Here is a 15,088-nt window from a genome sequence, read left to right on the forward strand (position 1 = left end):
AAGGATCATATATTTAATTTTGGCATTAAGAATACCGCGGTTCACAGCAAAAAAGGTAAATTTTTCTTTAGTAAAAAAAGATAAAATCTACATTTTTTCTTTTTTGTTATAAATCAAAGAAGATGACTATTAGTGGACCTGGACTTGTATCTACGATGACATGGCATATATATTATATAAGTTAGGTCAAATTCCAAACCCCAGCCTTTCATAGCTACTAAACCAATTGCAACTGGTTTTTCGATTCTCTCTCGTTCAACACATCTCAATGTCCCCGCAGAGGCTAGGGCATTCAACTCGAGAAGAAGAAGAAGAAGAAGACATAATCAGTGCACTGTCGGATCCCCTTCTTCATCACATTCTTTCCTTCCTTCCGACGAAAGACACCACCGTCACAAGCCTTCTCTCAAAGAGATGGAAACCACTCTTCCTCTCACAACTCACCCTCAACTTCGATGACAAAGACTTTCCAAACGCTCCCACCTGTTTGAAATTCTTCAACTCCTGCATCACCAACCGAGATAACGCTGTACCCATCCTCTCATTAAACCTTAAATGCCGTAAATTCTCTAGGCGTGAAATCCAAACTTTTATTGGCGGTGCAATAGTAAACCTTACAAACCTTAAAACCCTCAGCATCGATCTCGACGAATCCTACTCAGCGTTGCCTTCTATCGTTCTAACTATCAAAACCTTGTCTGTCCTCAAATTGAACTGCGTAACATTGGACGATGTTCCACAGGTTCATCTTCCCTTACTCAAAGCACTTCACATGGAATATGTCACTTTTAAAAGTCATGAATATCTCTGGAAACTTCTCTCTGGGGTTCCCCTTCTAGAGGAGCTGGAAACAAAGGATTTAATCGTAAATACACCTTATCGAGACTGTCGGTGTTGTTCACATTCACAAAGACGTGTTGCATGCTTTTCCAAGTTGGTCAAAGCTAACATTCGTGATAAGTATTCTTTGTTTGATTGGTTTCATAACGTGGAGCATCTGCGCCTACAAGTGGTGCCCCTACAACTGGTATGTCTTCTGCCAGTTTTCAAATTATTGTCATCACTTGTTGTTTTAGTTATTGTCACCATTAAGAAAAAAATCACTGCAGATGTGGGAGGATTCTTGATCCCCGCCGTTTTATTTTACGAATGTTAGAGCCTTATCAAATAAAAGGTGAGAATGAAAACAAAATAAATCATATAGGTAATATTGGATGTAGGGTAGCTCGTGGAACAAACATATCCATTCTCATAAATCGATGAGTCTATCCAATCAATTTAGTTGTTCAAAATTACAAAACAATAAATTAGTCTCTGAAATTATAAAACATCATCAATTTACTCTTTAATTGAATCATCAAAAACTAGATAAAATCTGAATAGTATCTTACCACATCAATAAAACAAAGAACCTTAAAAATTGTGGGCTAAATTTAGAAAAGTACAGGGGACCTTACCGACGGCATGCCATAATGTTGGGGGTGTTAGGAAACATGACATCTATGGAAGGAATGAGAGAAAAGTAGTAAAGCTCTTTGTATTGATGGAAATTCAATATTACAAATGAGTGAAGTCACAATAAAAGAGTACATCAAGGCCTATTTATAGGCATTCACTAACTAGTAACTAACACTTCTTATCACTAGCTCTAACTAACTTCATACTTGGCTATTAAGTAACAATTACACCAACTACTAACTATCATTATTCTTAATAGCCTCCCTCAAACTCAAGGTAAGAGAACTCTTAGCTTGAGTTTGAATTACAAAGCTAAAGAAATAAATTGTAGAATTATATGACAAGTTGAGGTGCATAGCTCCTAGAAGTCTTAGACCAACTCTTGGGTCCTTAAAAGCTTCCTACAGCGTCTCCACAACATCCATATCCAAAAGAAAACTCAAACATTCAGCAGGATAGTATCAACAAAAAATCCAAAATAGGGCAGTAGCCAATGGTATGTAAATCCAATAAACCACTTGTGAATTAGAAAGGCTAGCAACAATTGCAGAACCTTGTGCTACTGAATTCCCTCCAACAAAGTAGATGTGTGAGCAATGCTTCACCAAACCAAACCAAATCCAAACAATATTAAATCTCAAGCAGTAAATAACCAAAGCCATAAGGCAAAACGCTTAACCATTGAGCAGAAGCCATAACTCTAGGCTTAACCACTTACAGAAGCTACCATCAACAAAGCCAACAAAGGGCAACATGCTTAACCACCATAGGGCAGAAGCTATTATCATCAAGCCATAAGGCAAAAGCTTAACCACCAAGCAGAAACTATACTCAAAGTTTAACCACTTGACAGAAGCACAACAACAAGCTTAACCACCTATCAAAGGCAGAAGCAATCATCAAGAAAATATATCAACGCTTAACCATCAATGGAAGAAGTGTCACGCTTAACAACCATTGACAGAAGCTACCAGAAATGCTTAACCATCTATGACAGAAGCATCATGCTTAACCATCATAGACAGAAGCTCACCACAAAGCCAATAAGGCTACTCAATAACAAAAGAGACAAAAATACCAACAGAGAACTTATATGTACTAGAAGCCTCATCAAATATCAGCTGAGCACATAATCTTCTGAGCAAGAACTTGCACATGTCTTCAGCCCATTGATCTCAGAATACTAAACACACTATTACTCAGCCAAGCCACGATTCCAAATCATACACATGTAGGGAGAAAGGCATCAGCAGTCCACAGTACATGTAGCAAGGCTCCAATGTCCAAAAAAATCAATCCAACACTTCCAAAACAACAGCACAACAATCTCTATACCACTTACGCAAACAGCAATCACCAATGATCCACAATTAATGAACAAAAAGTGTTGGACATTCATCTTTAACTATCTCAATTTGAAACAAGATACATCCATACACCAAGGAAGAACCAAAAACTAGTGTATCATCAAATACCAATTCGGAAACGAGCTTCTGAAACGAGCTTCTGAAATGAGCTTCTGAAACGAGCTTCTGAAACGAGCTTATGAAACGAGCTTCTGAGACGAGCTTCTGAAACGAGCTTCTAAAACGAGCTTCTGAAACGAGCTTCTGAAACAAGCTCTGAAACGAGCTTTTGAAACAAGATTCTTTTATCCATAATACGCTTCTGAAAAATACAGAATTCCAGTTCTGATGAGAAGAGTCTGAGTTGATACAACGCGCTTCTGAAGAATACAGCTTCTGAGAAGAGTCTGATAGATTGTAGCATAAGCTTGGCAACACTTACGGTTCTGAACAAACTGTTCAGAATCACTTACGCTTTTGGCAACAACTTCTGGACCAAACATAGAGATTTCAGCAGAGGAGTTTCTCCAACAGCTTTGGAAGCAATAAGCTATGCTCAATCCCACAATGTCAGTTAAACCAAGAACTATTGCTATCAAACTGAACAAGCACCAATATGTTTTCAGTGTGGAATTTCCAGAAACACCTTGTGAACACAATAGCAAAACGGATTCGAATCGAAACCAAAAACTGCAATCGAGTAAGAAAACGATCAAAACTGACAAATCACACATGAAAATGAACCAAAACTGACAGAACAAAGAAGAACGAAGAAAGAAAATCGATCAAGAGAGAAAAGGAAATAGCGATTGTAACTGAATCGTATAGATTTGGGAAAAAGGCACAAACGAAATCACAAAGCAATTGATCAATCGAACAAAAGGATGTAAAAGAATCAAATGAAATTGAGATGCAGATCGAATGAGAAATCGATCGAACAAATCAATAACAGAAAAACGATTCTAGTACAAGACAAAAAAGATGAAAAAGAAAACTGAATCTCATTGTTGAGATTGTAACGAATCAAGTACAAACAGAAAATGAAATGGATTGAGAAGGAAAAAGAATCGGTAACAATGAGATTGTTAGAGAAAACGAAGGAGTGTGAAAGGAGAAAAGGAAAATTGGAACGAGAAAGAAGGAAAAATGAAAGTGCGAAATGGAATGAGAAATTGAAGAGGAGAAAATTAGATTTTCTCTAGAAAATGCAGCTGAAATTTTTTTCAAGGTGGATACCAATCATGCTCTGATACCATGTTAGGAAACATGGCATCCATGGAAGGAATGAGAGAAAAGTAGTAAAGCTCTTTGTATTGATGGAAATTGAATATTACAAATGAGTGAAGTCACAATAAAAGAGTACATCAAGGCCTATTTATAGGCATTCACTAACTAGTAACTAACACTTCTTATCACTAGCTCTAACTAACTTCATACTTGGCTATTAAGTAACAATTACACCAACTACTAACTATCATTATTCTTAATAGGGGGAGTTGTTGTTATAGCTCGACAAGGAGGATCCTGGTCCTACGTATCCCTCAGTGACTAGGGGTTAGGGAACCAGAGCTACGTGATTTTTTTTGTGAATTGTTGATATGGGGAAGAAGTGAATAAATTATGGAGGCTTGAAACCTCTTATTTATAGAGTTGGTCATATAAGATATTGAGTTAAAATTAGTGGGGAGTTGGTGAAGAGTGGTGGACTAGTGGGGGTGAGGCGTCCCACTACCCCGCCTCTCCATACCGATTCAAATGTACTTGTGTTTCGTGCGGGAAGACTTGGCCAAGGGACAATGTGTTCTGACCATGAGGGTGGGGTCGCGTCGGGAGGCCCCATGGTTTCTTATAGTCAGCGTAATTCTCATGGTGGTACATAGCTCCCCAAGCACGAGGTCTAAAAGGCCAAAGTGCTTGAGTAATACGTCTTTATCATTCTTATTCATTAGCCAATTTCAAGGTTGGCGCTACAATACAAAATTATGAAGCACAAACACGGATACTGGACACGACACTGACACAAACACATTGACATCGATAAACTTTGAGAAAACGACATAATTCAATGTAATGACAAGTGTCAGTGTCGTGTCAGTGTCGGACACAACACATGGTGAACACCCGGACACGCTTTCAATCAGAAGTGTCGGTACAATAGAGGTATAAAAATACCAAATTGAATCACATTGTTCAATTTAAGGTGCTATTTCTTAACTATGAAGGACTAAAATGTTGATATAGTCTTAAACTATTATCTTATTATTTATGGCATAATTTCACACATATGTTTTCCCTCATTTTTTCGTCCACATCCCTGTAATATTATCTCTGTAATTTATGCAGTTGGGGTCTTCTAGGTTAGATAACATGTTCCACAATTTAACCCGCATGGAGCTTATATTCGACCCTATGCCTGCATTGGGGAACTTGAAGTGGAGCTGGCTGATAAAATTGCTTGGAAACTTTCCCAAACTTCAAACTCTTATCATTGATGAGGTTTTTATTGCTAACCGTTTCTTCTTTGCTTTTAGTTCTCCTTCTATATCTTTTTAGTAAAATCAATTGTGTATCATTGACAGGTTGATAGAGTAAATTTTGGCAAGGGAGATTGGGAGGACCCAACAATTGTTCCGGAATGCCTTTTATCTCATCTTACAACATGTTCGCTTAGAAATTACAGCCGCATAAATTGTAAGCTTCGATTTGCAAAATATATATTGCAGAATTCAAGAGTACTAAGCACCATGACAATTCAGAGTGCCAAATTCGTAGACACAAATACAAAGCTCCAAATGTTAAACGAATTATCTATGTGCCCAATTAATTCAGCCACATGTAAACTTTTATTTATTTGATTAGTAATAGATATTGAATAGAGCATACGTGCAATAGATCTAATCTTTAGAAAGGCATGAACACTGTCTCTTTCTTACAGTAGCTTTATGAATTACTTACGACTAGTGTTGCAATTATTGCAACCAGAAATTGAGTTGATATTTTTAAGGTTGATGATTATTTATTATGGAAATATTGAATATATATATATATATATATATATATATATATATATATATATATATATATATATATATATATATATATATATATGGACTGTTAATTTATACCCACCTAAAAACAGTGATATGTAAATTAGCAAGTAAACACCCAGCTGTTTTTTACTAAAAAACTCATTTGTCAAATTCATCTTAATTTTAAATGGAAGGTTAGTTTTGTAACTAATTAAATGAAAAAAATTTGTTTCCTAGTTTCTCGGTTGAACATCCATTGTCAATTTGTTGAGATTAATGGACACGGTGTTTTTTTTCTTTCAAATGTTAGGGGTTTGGGTGGGTTAGAGAAGAGGAAGGAAGTTAGGAAACCGATTGGTGAGAAGAATCCTTCATTATGTGTATTCAGGAAACTAAGTTGGGTGTGTGTGATGATTTCTTATGTGCTTCATTGTGGGGTAATTTCGCGGCAGGTTTATCGAATCAAACGAGGAGTTCTATTTATTCAATATTTATGCTCCTTGCGAGAATAGTTCAAAGCAAATGTTGTGGGATTCGTTAAGGGCGCAATTACAACTGTTGGATGGGAAGAAGGTTTGTGTCTGTGGGGATTTTAATGTTGTTCGTTGTGAAGAGGAAAGAGGATCTGTTAGACAAGGTTTCAGGTCTTTTGATCATTTTCCCTTTACTCAATTTATACAAGATTATGGTTTAGTTGAATTACCATTGTGCGGTCGAAATTTTACTTGGTATAACGGAGATGGTCTTTCTATGAGCCGTATTAATAGGTTTCTGCTTTCTGGGGAGTGGTATTTGGTCTGGCCGAACTGTTTGCAGATTGCTCAGTTGAGGGGACTTTCAGATCATTGTCCTTTGTTGTTGTCAATGGATGAGGAAAATTGGGGTCCTTGCCCCTTGAGGATGCTTAAGTGTTGGCAAGATATGCCTGGCTCTAAGCAGTTTGTTATCGGTAAATGGAATCCATGCATATAGAACGGTGGGGAGGATTTGTTCTGAAAGAAAAATTGAAATTGATCAAGATGGCTTTAGAAGAGTGGCATGTTTCTCACTCTAAGAATGTTCCAAGTAAGATAGCCTCTCTCAAAGCTTGTTTACCTGTCTTGGATTGTAAATGGGTCAACGAGGTTATGACTGCTGACGAAGTTGTGGAATTACACGGTATTACATCGGACATCCATTCTTTGTCTCGTCTTAATACTAACATATGTTGGCAGCAATCTGGACTTCTTTGTCTTAGAGAAGTTGATGCAAATTCCAAGTATTTTCACTCAATTTTATCAAGTCGTCGGAGAAGGAATACTTTATCTTCGATAGTGGTGGATGGTTTAAGGGTGGAGGGCGTGCAGCCTATCCGCCAAGTTGTGTTCTCGTACTTCTCCTCACACTTCAGGGCTTGTAATAGGGATAGGCGAAGGACGGATGACCTTCAATTCCATACTTTGTCTATTACAGAAGGTGGTAAAGCCTTTTGTCAAAGAAGTTAAAGCAGCGGTGTGGGACTGTGATAATGACAAAAGTTTTGGTCCTGATGGAATTAACTTTGGCTTTCTGAAAGAGTTTTGGCTTGATATGAAAGATGACATTATGAGGTTTATTATGGAATATCACCGAAATGGTAAATTGGCAAAAGATATTAGTTCTACTTTCATGCTCTTATTCCTAAAGTTGAAAGTTTTCGAAAATTAAATGATTTTCGGCATATCTCTCTAGTGGGAAGTCTTTATAAAACTTTAGCAAAAATTCTCGCAAATAGACTTCGGTTGGTTGTAGGCAGTGCTATTTCTGAGGCTCAAACGTCTGTCAAAGATAGACAAACCCCTGATGGAATTTAAATTGCGAATAGTAGAAACAATGCCTTTACTTGAGTATCATGATCATCTATCTAAAGGAAGAAATGTCAATATAAATAGCAAAGCATTTTCTTCAAGACTACCATATTTCAGAAACCTCCAAGAATATTAAAATCAAAATAATAAGCACATATAATAATGAACATGGCATGATCACCGAAAAAGGAAGAGTTGTAGACAATTGAGAGTCTTGATTACATAGAGATATATTTGTCTTATATCCAAAAAAAAGATAGGGTTAATTAAGTAAATAGTCCCTATAAATATTCACAGTTTTGTTTTTAGTCCCTACAAAATAAAATCACACTTTTTAGTCCCTGTGATATTTTCCTTAAGCATTTTAGGGACTAAAAATGTTGATGGTAAAATTTTATAGGGACCAAAAATGCTGATGGAAAATTTTATAGGGACTAAAAATGCTGATGGAAAATTTTATAGGGATTAAAAAGTGTGATTTTATTTTGTAGGGACTAAAAACAAAACTGTGAATATTTATAGGGACTAAAAACTTAATTAACCCAAAAAGATATATTGTTGGAACAATAGTCAAAATTAGCTAAAATATTTATGTCACCGAAGAGATTACTAGGCTGAGTCGCGGACTAGGTCGCTCTCTTTAAGACGTTTCGTGGCACTACCTAAAATTGTGCAAGCAGACTATCAACCACGACGCCTCCAGGATAAAACAGTCCAGCTACAACTGTATCAAAGTTCTACTGCACTATATGATTTGTTCTAGAAATACACCTTCAAATATGGTGCTAAGACCACTCCTAATATGGTATTGATAACACTCTATTATGTTACTAAGATCATTCTTATATGGTACTAAGACCACTCTAATATGTTGTTTCCACCACTCTAACCTCTAACTTCTCCAAGGGCATAAAACATAAACACAGAGATTATATTCTTAAGATCATTCTTATTTTCAAAAGGGACAAAATTTACCGAAGGGACTATGTTCTTAAGACCATTCTTAATTCCGAAGGGACATTATAAACCGAAGGGACTATGGCCTTAAGAACAATTTTTAAAACCAAAGGGACAGAAAAAGAGGGAGAAGAAAAGAATAGCTCGTCAACACAAGCTAAAGGAGGGAGAAGAGAGAAAAGTTCTTTGACAGCTCAAGAGAACTTTTGGTGTAAGTAGAAGTGAGGGAGATGAGCTCAATTTATAGGTGAAGAGCCAAAGATAAGTTACAAATCCAATGGCTAGGATTAGTTGATCGTTAGAAGATCAATGACTTGATCCCGCATCATAAATGAGCACTAATTGAGAAAGTTGACATGAGAATTTTTTTAATTCACACCATAACACTCCATGTGTTCCAACATATATATTACTTGGTGGTATGAATTGAATGTAGGAGCCTATCTTTGCTGCCCAAATCATGAGAGAATAGGCATATGTAGAGTAGTGCTCTAAGTTCAATAGCCCAAACATAAAATTTGTAATTTTCAAATAATACTTACTTCGGAGGGCATAATGCTAAGACGTCCTTCTGGAAGGATGTGTGGGTGGTCGGTTTTGCTGAAGGAGAGATTTTTGAGGCTCTTCCTTAGCAATCCTCTTTTGATAGGGTCATTTAGAGTCCGTTTGGTTCAACGGAGAGAAAGGGAGAGGAGGGATTTTAATGGAGGGGACGGAGCGGGAGGGGGAGGGGAGATAAGATATATTAATTAAATATTCTTTGGTTCAAAAGAGGGGAGAGATTTTAATTAAAAATGTGTTTGGTTCACAATTGTAGGGGAGAGATTTTAAAATTAATTTATTGTTTTAACCTTAAACTTAAATATACGAAAATGTTTGATTTTAAGATTTGATAGAACAACGAAAGACAAGAATACATCTAATAATAAAGGTTGTTACAAGGATAATATAACTTAATAATAATAATAATAATAATAATAATAATAATAATAATAATAATAATAATAATAATAATAATAATAATAATAATATAATAAAAGTTGTTACAAGGATAAGATACCCTAATAATAATAAAATTGTTACAGGGATAATATAACCTAATAATAATAAAAGTTGTTACAAGGATATTATTGGGACATAAAATTAATCTAAGGACAATCTTGGCAATGAGATAAAATTTTAAAGAGATCTTTTCCCCTCCTCTTCGAAAAACTCCAATTTAGGGGAAGCAAAACGTGGGTCTTGAAGGGAATTTGCTCCCATTCTCTCCCCTTCTAAAAATTAAATCAAACACGTTAAATAAAAATATTCTCACCTCTTCCCTCCCCTCCCTACCAAAAGTCTCGAACCAAACGAACCCTTAGTTTATGGGTAAGTGGTAGGTGGGTTTGGAAGTTGAGTTGGAGGCGGATCATTTTTGTTTGACGGTGCTAAAGGGACACCCACATTTCTTTGAACATGTGTCCTCTTGCATAGACATCTTTGTTCCTTTATACTTGCCACTTCTTTCTCAATCTAAAACAAGCTTTGGTTTTCTACATCTAAAACTATTATAGGATTTATCTATTATATATAAGCGTAAATTCGGTCTCTATCTCTATTGCTTGACAATAAGCCCAATCGGTCATCTCTTCTCTATCTTCATACTTTTTTTCTCTTTTTTTAAGAGAGCTTCTTTTTCTCTTTCGTAACAAAATATTCTGCAACATCAACAAAATAGACCTCAGAATCCGGCTATGGAACAACAACAGGTTCAAAAATATCTCTATATACATAAAAAAAATTGTGTAAAAAGGTGTAAACAAAAAAAGAGCATTTCAATACCACAAATAAATGTAAAAAAACATTACAACACAAAAAAAGGCATTACAATACAAAAAAAAAAGAGAGCATTACAATTGTGTCAAAACAAAAACAATCGCGTGAACAAAAGCATTATGGTTTAGAAAAAATTGTAAAAAAAAAAGCATTAAACTACTAACTAATATCTAAATAAAGCTAAAAAAACAGCTCTTGTAGATAACTACGGGATGCTTTATATGTTAAAAAACTTAAAATTTATGCACAAACTGAATGTGAAAGGAAGAAGTGAGGTGTACATGCTAATTGATCAAAATTAAGTGGTGATTGACGCTATCTGTTCTATTAATTGTGGTGAAAACGAAAAAAATCGCAAGATTTAAAAGCATATTCATACTGAGTGGAAAATAGAAAATATGCTTAAAAACTGCAATCTAATTTATGTAATAAATATTCTGATAGTTAAGTATCAAAGGTACAAAAATGAAATTTTCTAAAATCAACATCCGCTAGTTATCTATCGATGGTAGAAAATAGAAATTTTTGAAACGAACATCTAATAGTTATCTACCGGATGTACACAATAAAAAAATTTAAAATAAACATTCGATACTTAAGTATCAGATTCTCTAGTTGTTACGTACCAGACGTGTTATTGAGAGCAATTACCAGATGTGAGGGGCTAAAAAGAAATCTTCTTATTTTTTTATTGGATTGGATTACCTTTTTAACAAATATCAACCCAGCCCATGAAACCCGAAGTTTCCTTCCCACTTCCAAGAAACTACGTCCAAGAAAACGCGTGAACTTAAACAGCACAGTATATATAAATCACTTCGTGGGTGAAAAAGTAAACAAAATTCCAAACCCTAATCAGCGTGTTGTGTAGTGTTGCAAAACTTTCTTTTGCTACCTCGGCTCTCTGAAAAAATCAACTACGCCATGGATGACGAGATTCGCAACATCTTCAATAAGTTTGACAAGAACGGTGACGGAAAGATCTCTGTCTCGGAACTAGAAGAGATGCTTTCGAAGCTTGGATCCAAACCAACTTCCGATGAAGTAAAGCAAATGATGGAACATATTGATCAGAACGGCGACGGTTACATTGATCTTGAAGAATTCGCAAAATTCCACCGCAACGATGCTGCTGCTGCCGCTGCTGGGAAAGAGGAGGAGATTCGTGATGCTTTCGACCTTTACGACCTTGACAAGGACGGTCTCATCTCTCCCACAGAACTGCACATCGTTCTTAACAAACTTGGTGAGAAGTGCTCCCTCAGTGATTGTCAGAGAATGATAAGCAAGGTTGATGCGGATGGAGATGGAAAAGTTAACTTTGAGGAGTTCAAGAAGATGATGGCTCGCTGATGTTGTTAGGGTTTAGCGATTAAGAAGATAGAGCTAGTTTTGTTAATATCTTCTTTTATTGATCTTTTCTCTGCAAACGTTCTCTGTTATTTTTGGTGTTTTGTTATTCATATCTGTTTTCTTCTGGTGTTTAGTTATTAATATATTTTGCCATTGAAAAAAATTGTTTTATCTTAATTGTTGATCATTCCAATTTCCAATCCTCTTAAGAAGAATTATATCATGTTCACAAAGCTTTTCAAAGTGCAAACAATTAAGAAAAAGAAAATTCTATCTATATTAATGAATGGAATAAATGTCATATTTCCATATTCTTTCTTTCACTACAAAATATTCAAGAGAATTTTATACCCTAATCAACTACAATATGGAATACAATGATCACATACTATGCCTTATTCCCATTCAAATGCTGTGTTTCTGGATAGATGAGATATGTTTCGATTAGGCCGTGGGTTGGTGTCCGGTTACAGTTCTGAGTGTAGTGATTGTGGTGTTTCCTCTCTTTGCGGCTGTTCTGTATCGATCCACTTCTGGTGTGAAGTGAATTCAAGGGGGCTGTGTTTTCTGGGCTGTAACTTTTGGAGCCCTCCTTGTCATGTGCTCGATTGCGTTGTTAATACTATTTACCCTTTTCTAAAGAAAAAAAGAGTTTAACGTGCAATTTATAAGATAATATGTTATACAATTTTTTCTTATTTTTTTAGATTGAATCTCCCTTCTAAATGCTATTTTTGTTATCCGAAAATTTATAATAATCAAATGCAGTTGATTAGATGCATCCTCTAATGAATTTTTAGCAGTAATATTCCTTATTCCCTTCCTTCTAATAGCATTAATGAATAACTGATATCAACCCTCCTGAGGATATTTACTAATAACTGATGGAATATATATAGAGCGTGAGGGAGCTAGTGGTAGGGAACACATTAGTGATGAGCATATTGTAGGAGGAGACGCATTAGTGATATGGTGAAGCCTTCAATATTATTGACATTGCATCTCAAAGGTTTAAAGGCTTGAATACAATTGCACCCATATAAGTCTATTTATAGGTGCTTATAGATGTTTCTAGAACTAGAATAATCTAGGCCTTTGTTTGCCTTTTCTACATTAGAATATTATGGATGTTTCTAGGCTACAACTTAAACTAGACATTAATGGAACAATCTAGAAACATATAATAACTTTAAGCTTATTCTAGTTTTCTCTAATGTATTCTAGAAATATCTAGAAATGTGCATCATATTTCAACACTCCTCCTTGATGCATATTTCGAAAACTTCAAATGTATTACGTAGTTGCTCAAACATAGATTTGTGCTATCATCTCCTCCTGCATTGATACTCTTCATAGTTGATCAATTTGACATGATAGAAAATTTGTGCCACCTCTTGCAATGATATTTGTTATTGGTCTTGATGAAGACTTCTGCATGGACCATTCTTCCTCCTTAGTTGCATGTGAATCTCCTTGTCGACATTGTTGAAGATTTCTGACAGGGAGAATTTCTTGTTCATAATTGCTTGTGAGTCTCCTTGTCACTCATGTAGTAGATTCTTGACAGGGACTCATTCTTGCTCTAGTAGTTACCTATGCTTGTACTCAAGTTAAGCATCAGAGGTCACAGGTCTCCATTTATATTTATTGCCTGGACTTGTGCTCTATTCGAACTTGAGTGTCTTATTCGCCATAGGTCTTCGACATTAGTCGGACTTGAACTTTAGAGGATCGGGCTGTTAGGCTACCTGAACTCCTCTATAGCTTCTTAGTGTTTTTGTTTGAACTCAAACAGAGTAGAGCCTTGTGGCTACATGTACTCCTTTTGCGTTTGAGTCATAGACTGAGAATTTCTACTTTTGTAGAATTCATGTTATTGAAGAACATATAGTTGGTGACACGAGGTCATATTTTGCTACGCCCTGTTAATGACGGAACCAGGCTCTGATACCACTGATGGAATATATATAGAGCGTGAGGGAGCTAGTGGTAGGGAACACATTAGTGATGAGCATATTGTAGGAGGAGACACATTAGTGATATGGTGAAGCCTTCAATATTATTGACATTGCATCTCAAAGGTTTAAAGGCTTGAATACAATTGCACCCATATAAGTCTATTTATAGGTGCTTATAGATGTTTCTAGAACTAGAATAATCTAGGCCTTTGTTTGCCTTTTCTACATTAGAATATTATGGATGTTTCTAGGCTACAACTTAACCTAGACATTAATGGAACAATCTAGAAACATATAATAACTTTAAGCTTATTCTAGTTTTCTCTAATGTATTCTAGAAATATCTAGAAATGTGCATCATATTTCAACAATAACTGATATCTCAAGTTAAAATAGTGTTAGGAGAATCTTTTGTCGTTTAAATTCAGTCTAAGTCTAGGAGTTCGTTTCCTTATTTTTAACATTATCTTTCATGTATAAAACCAGAACTTCTGTATCTGCTTTCCTCAATTCAGATCTGAAAAGAATAGCAGATTTAGTCTTGAACTTCGTTTTTCATATTTCAAATATCCGTTTATCTATTCTAAACTGACACATGTGGTTTATTGTTTGTTTACGCAAACTATCACATCGTGTTCATATTATTGTTCACATTTTATCTAGAGAAGTTGCGGGATGGGATGGAAAAATCTCTTATCTCAAATGGTGATAGCCTTTCAATCTCAGAACCTAACTCTCTTCTTTCAAAGATAAAAAGTGAAGTAGCTGAAGTTAATACTGAGTTTCTTGAGGCAAAGGGCACAATTCCTAAATGTATGTTGTTATGTTTCTGTTTTCCATATGTTCTACTCTTCAGTCAACTTCATGCTTAAAGTTTTTCAATCTGATTCACAGAATAATATTAGGTCATTCTGTCTAATTGAAAAGACTATCTAATTAGTTGTCAAAGAATAAATGGCATGTCTTAGGTAGAAATGTTAATAGTTGTAAATATCACAAACATTTGTTAGTATTTCATATAAGAATCATAGGCTGTAGTAATTAGAGTTGCATGATATATTGATCTTCAATGCTATTATTATACATCATGTTTTTATTTCTCAAAAGATTGCATTTACTTACTCAAGCATATGCTAATATTGCATGAGAACTGGCTTTTTATCATCAAAACTAGACTTGATTTGTTTGAGAAGAATATGCCTTTAATTAGAGAAATATAAGAAATTTGAATCTATGGTCACTGTCTATTATTAGAGTTTAATGTTTTTCCTATTGTAGTGGTTGATATTTTATTCTTTTCGTATTGTAGAGAATCAAAGTTCGGACGCTGTCAGAACAAGCAT

The 15,088-nt window shown here is 35.3% G+C and overlaps 3 protein-coding genes across 3 annotated transcripts; all 3 read left to right on the top strand.

The window, feature by feature from the left end:
• The first annotated feature begins 268 nt into the window (after positions 1-268).
• On the top strand, positions 269-5,677 carry LOC146954397 (putative FBD-associated F-box protein At3g50710). The gene is made up of 3 exons (XM_085744578.1): positions 269-1,027; positions 5,148-5,309; positions 5,384-5,677. Exons 1-3 carry the CDS (start codon positions 269-271, stop codon positions 5,657-5,659), a joined length of 1,197 nt encoding a protein of 398 aa, XP_085600704.1. The 3' UTR covers positions 5,660-5,677.
• A 678-nt stretch (positions 5,678-6,355) lies between these two features.
• LOC146954398 (uncharacterized) lies at positions 6,356-6,805 on the top strand. The gene has a single exon (XM_085744587.1). It carries the CDS (start codon positions 6,356-6,358, stop codon positions 6,803-6,805), a length of 450 nt encoding a protein of 149 aa, XP_085600713.1.
• Positions 6,806-11,237: 4,432 nt separating this feature from the next.
• LOC146954399 (putative calcium-binding protein CML27) lies at positions 11,238-11,911 on the top strand. Its single transcript, XM_085756080.1, has one exon. It carries the CDS (start codon positions 11,359-11,361, stop codon positions 11,785-11,787), a length of 429 nt encoding a protein of 142 aa, XP_085612206.1. The 5' UTR covers positions 11,238-11,358; the 3' UTR covers positions 11,788-11,911.
• The last annotated feature ends 3,177 nt before the right edge of the window (positions 11,912-15,088 follow it).

The sequence above is a fragment of the Medicago sativa genome, chromosome 1 (genome assembly GCF_051527215.1).
Source record: "Medicago sativa cultivar Bolivia chromosome 1, Bolivia_mono, whole genome shotgun sequence".
Lineage (NCBI taxonomy): Eukaryota > Viridiplantae > Streptophyta > Magnoliopsida > Fabales > Fabaceae > Medicago > Medicago sativa.

Excerpts from the sequence above, each read along its gene's own strand:
- LOC146954398 (XM_085744587.1), top strand. The coding sequence starts at position 6,356 with ATGTTGTGGGATTCGTTAAGGGCGCAATTACAACTGTTGGATGGGAAG.
- LOC146954397 (XM_085744578.1), top strand. The coding sequence starts at position 269 with ATGTCCCCGCAGAGGCTAGGGCATTCAACTCGAGAAGAAGAAGAAGAA. Across the intron at positions 1,028-5,147 it reads AAGTGGTGCCCCTACAACTG|TTGGGGTCTTCTAGGTTAGA; the intron begins GTATGTCTTCTG and ends TAATTTATGCAG. Across the intron at positions 5,310-5,383 it reads TCATTGATGAGGTTTTTATT|GTTGATAGAGTAAATTTTGG; the intron begins GCTAACCGTTTC and ends TATCATTGACAG.
- LOC146954399 (XM_085756080.1), top strand. The coding sequence starts at position 11,359 with ATGGATGACGAGATTCGCAACATCTTCAATAAGTTTGACAAGAACGGT.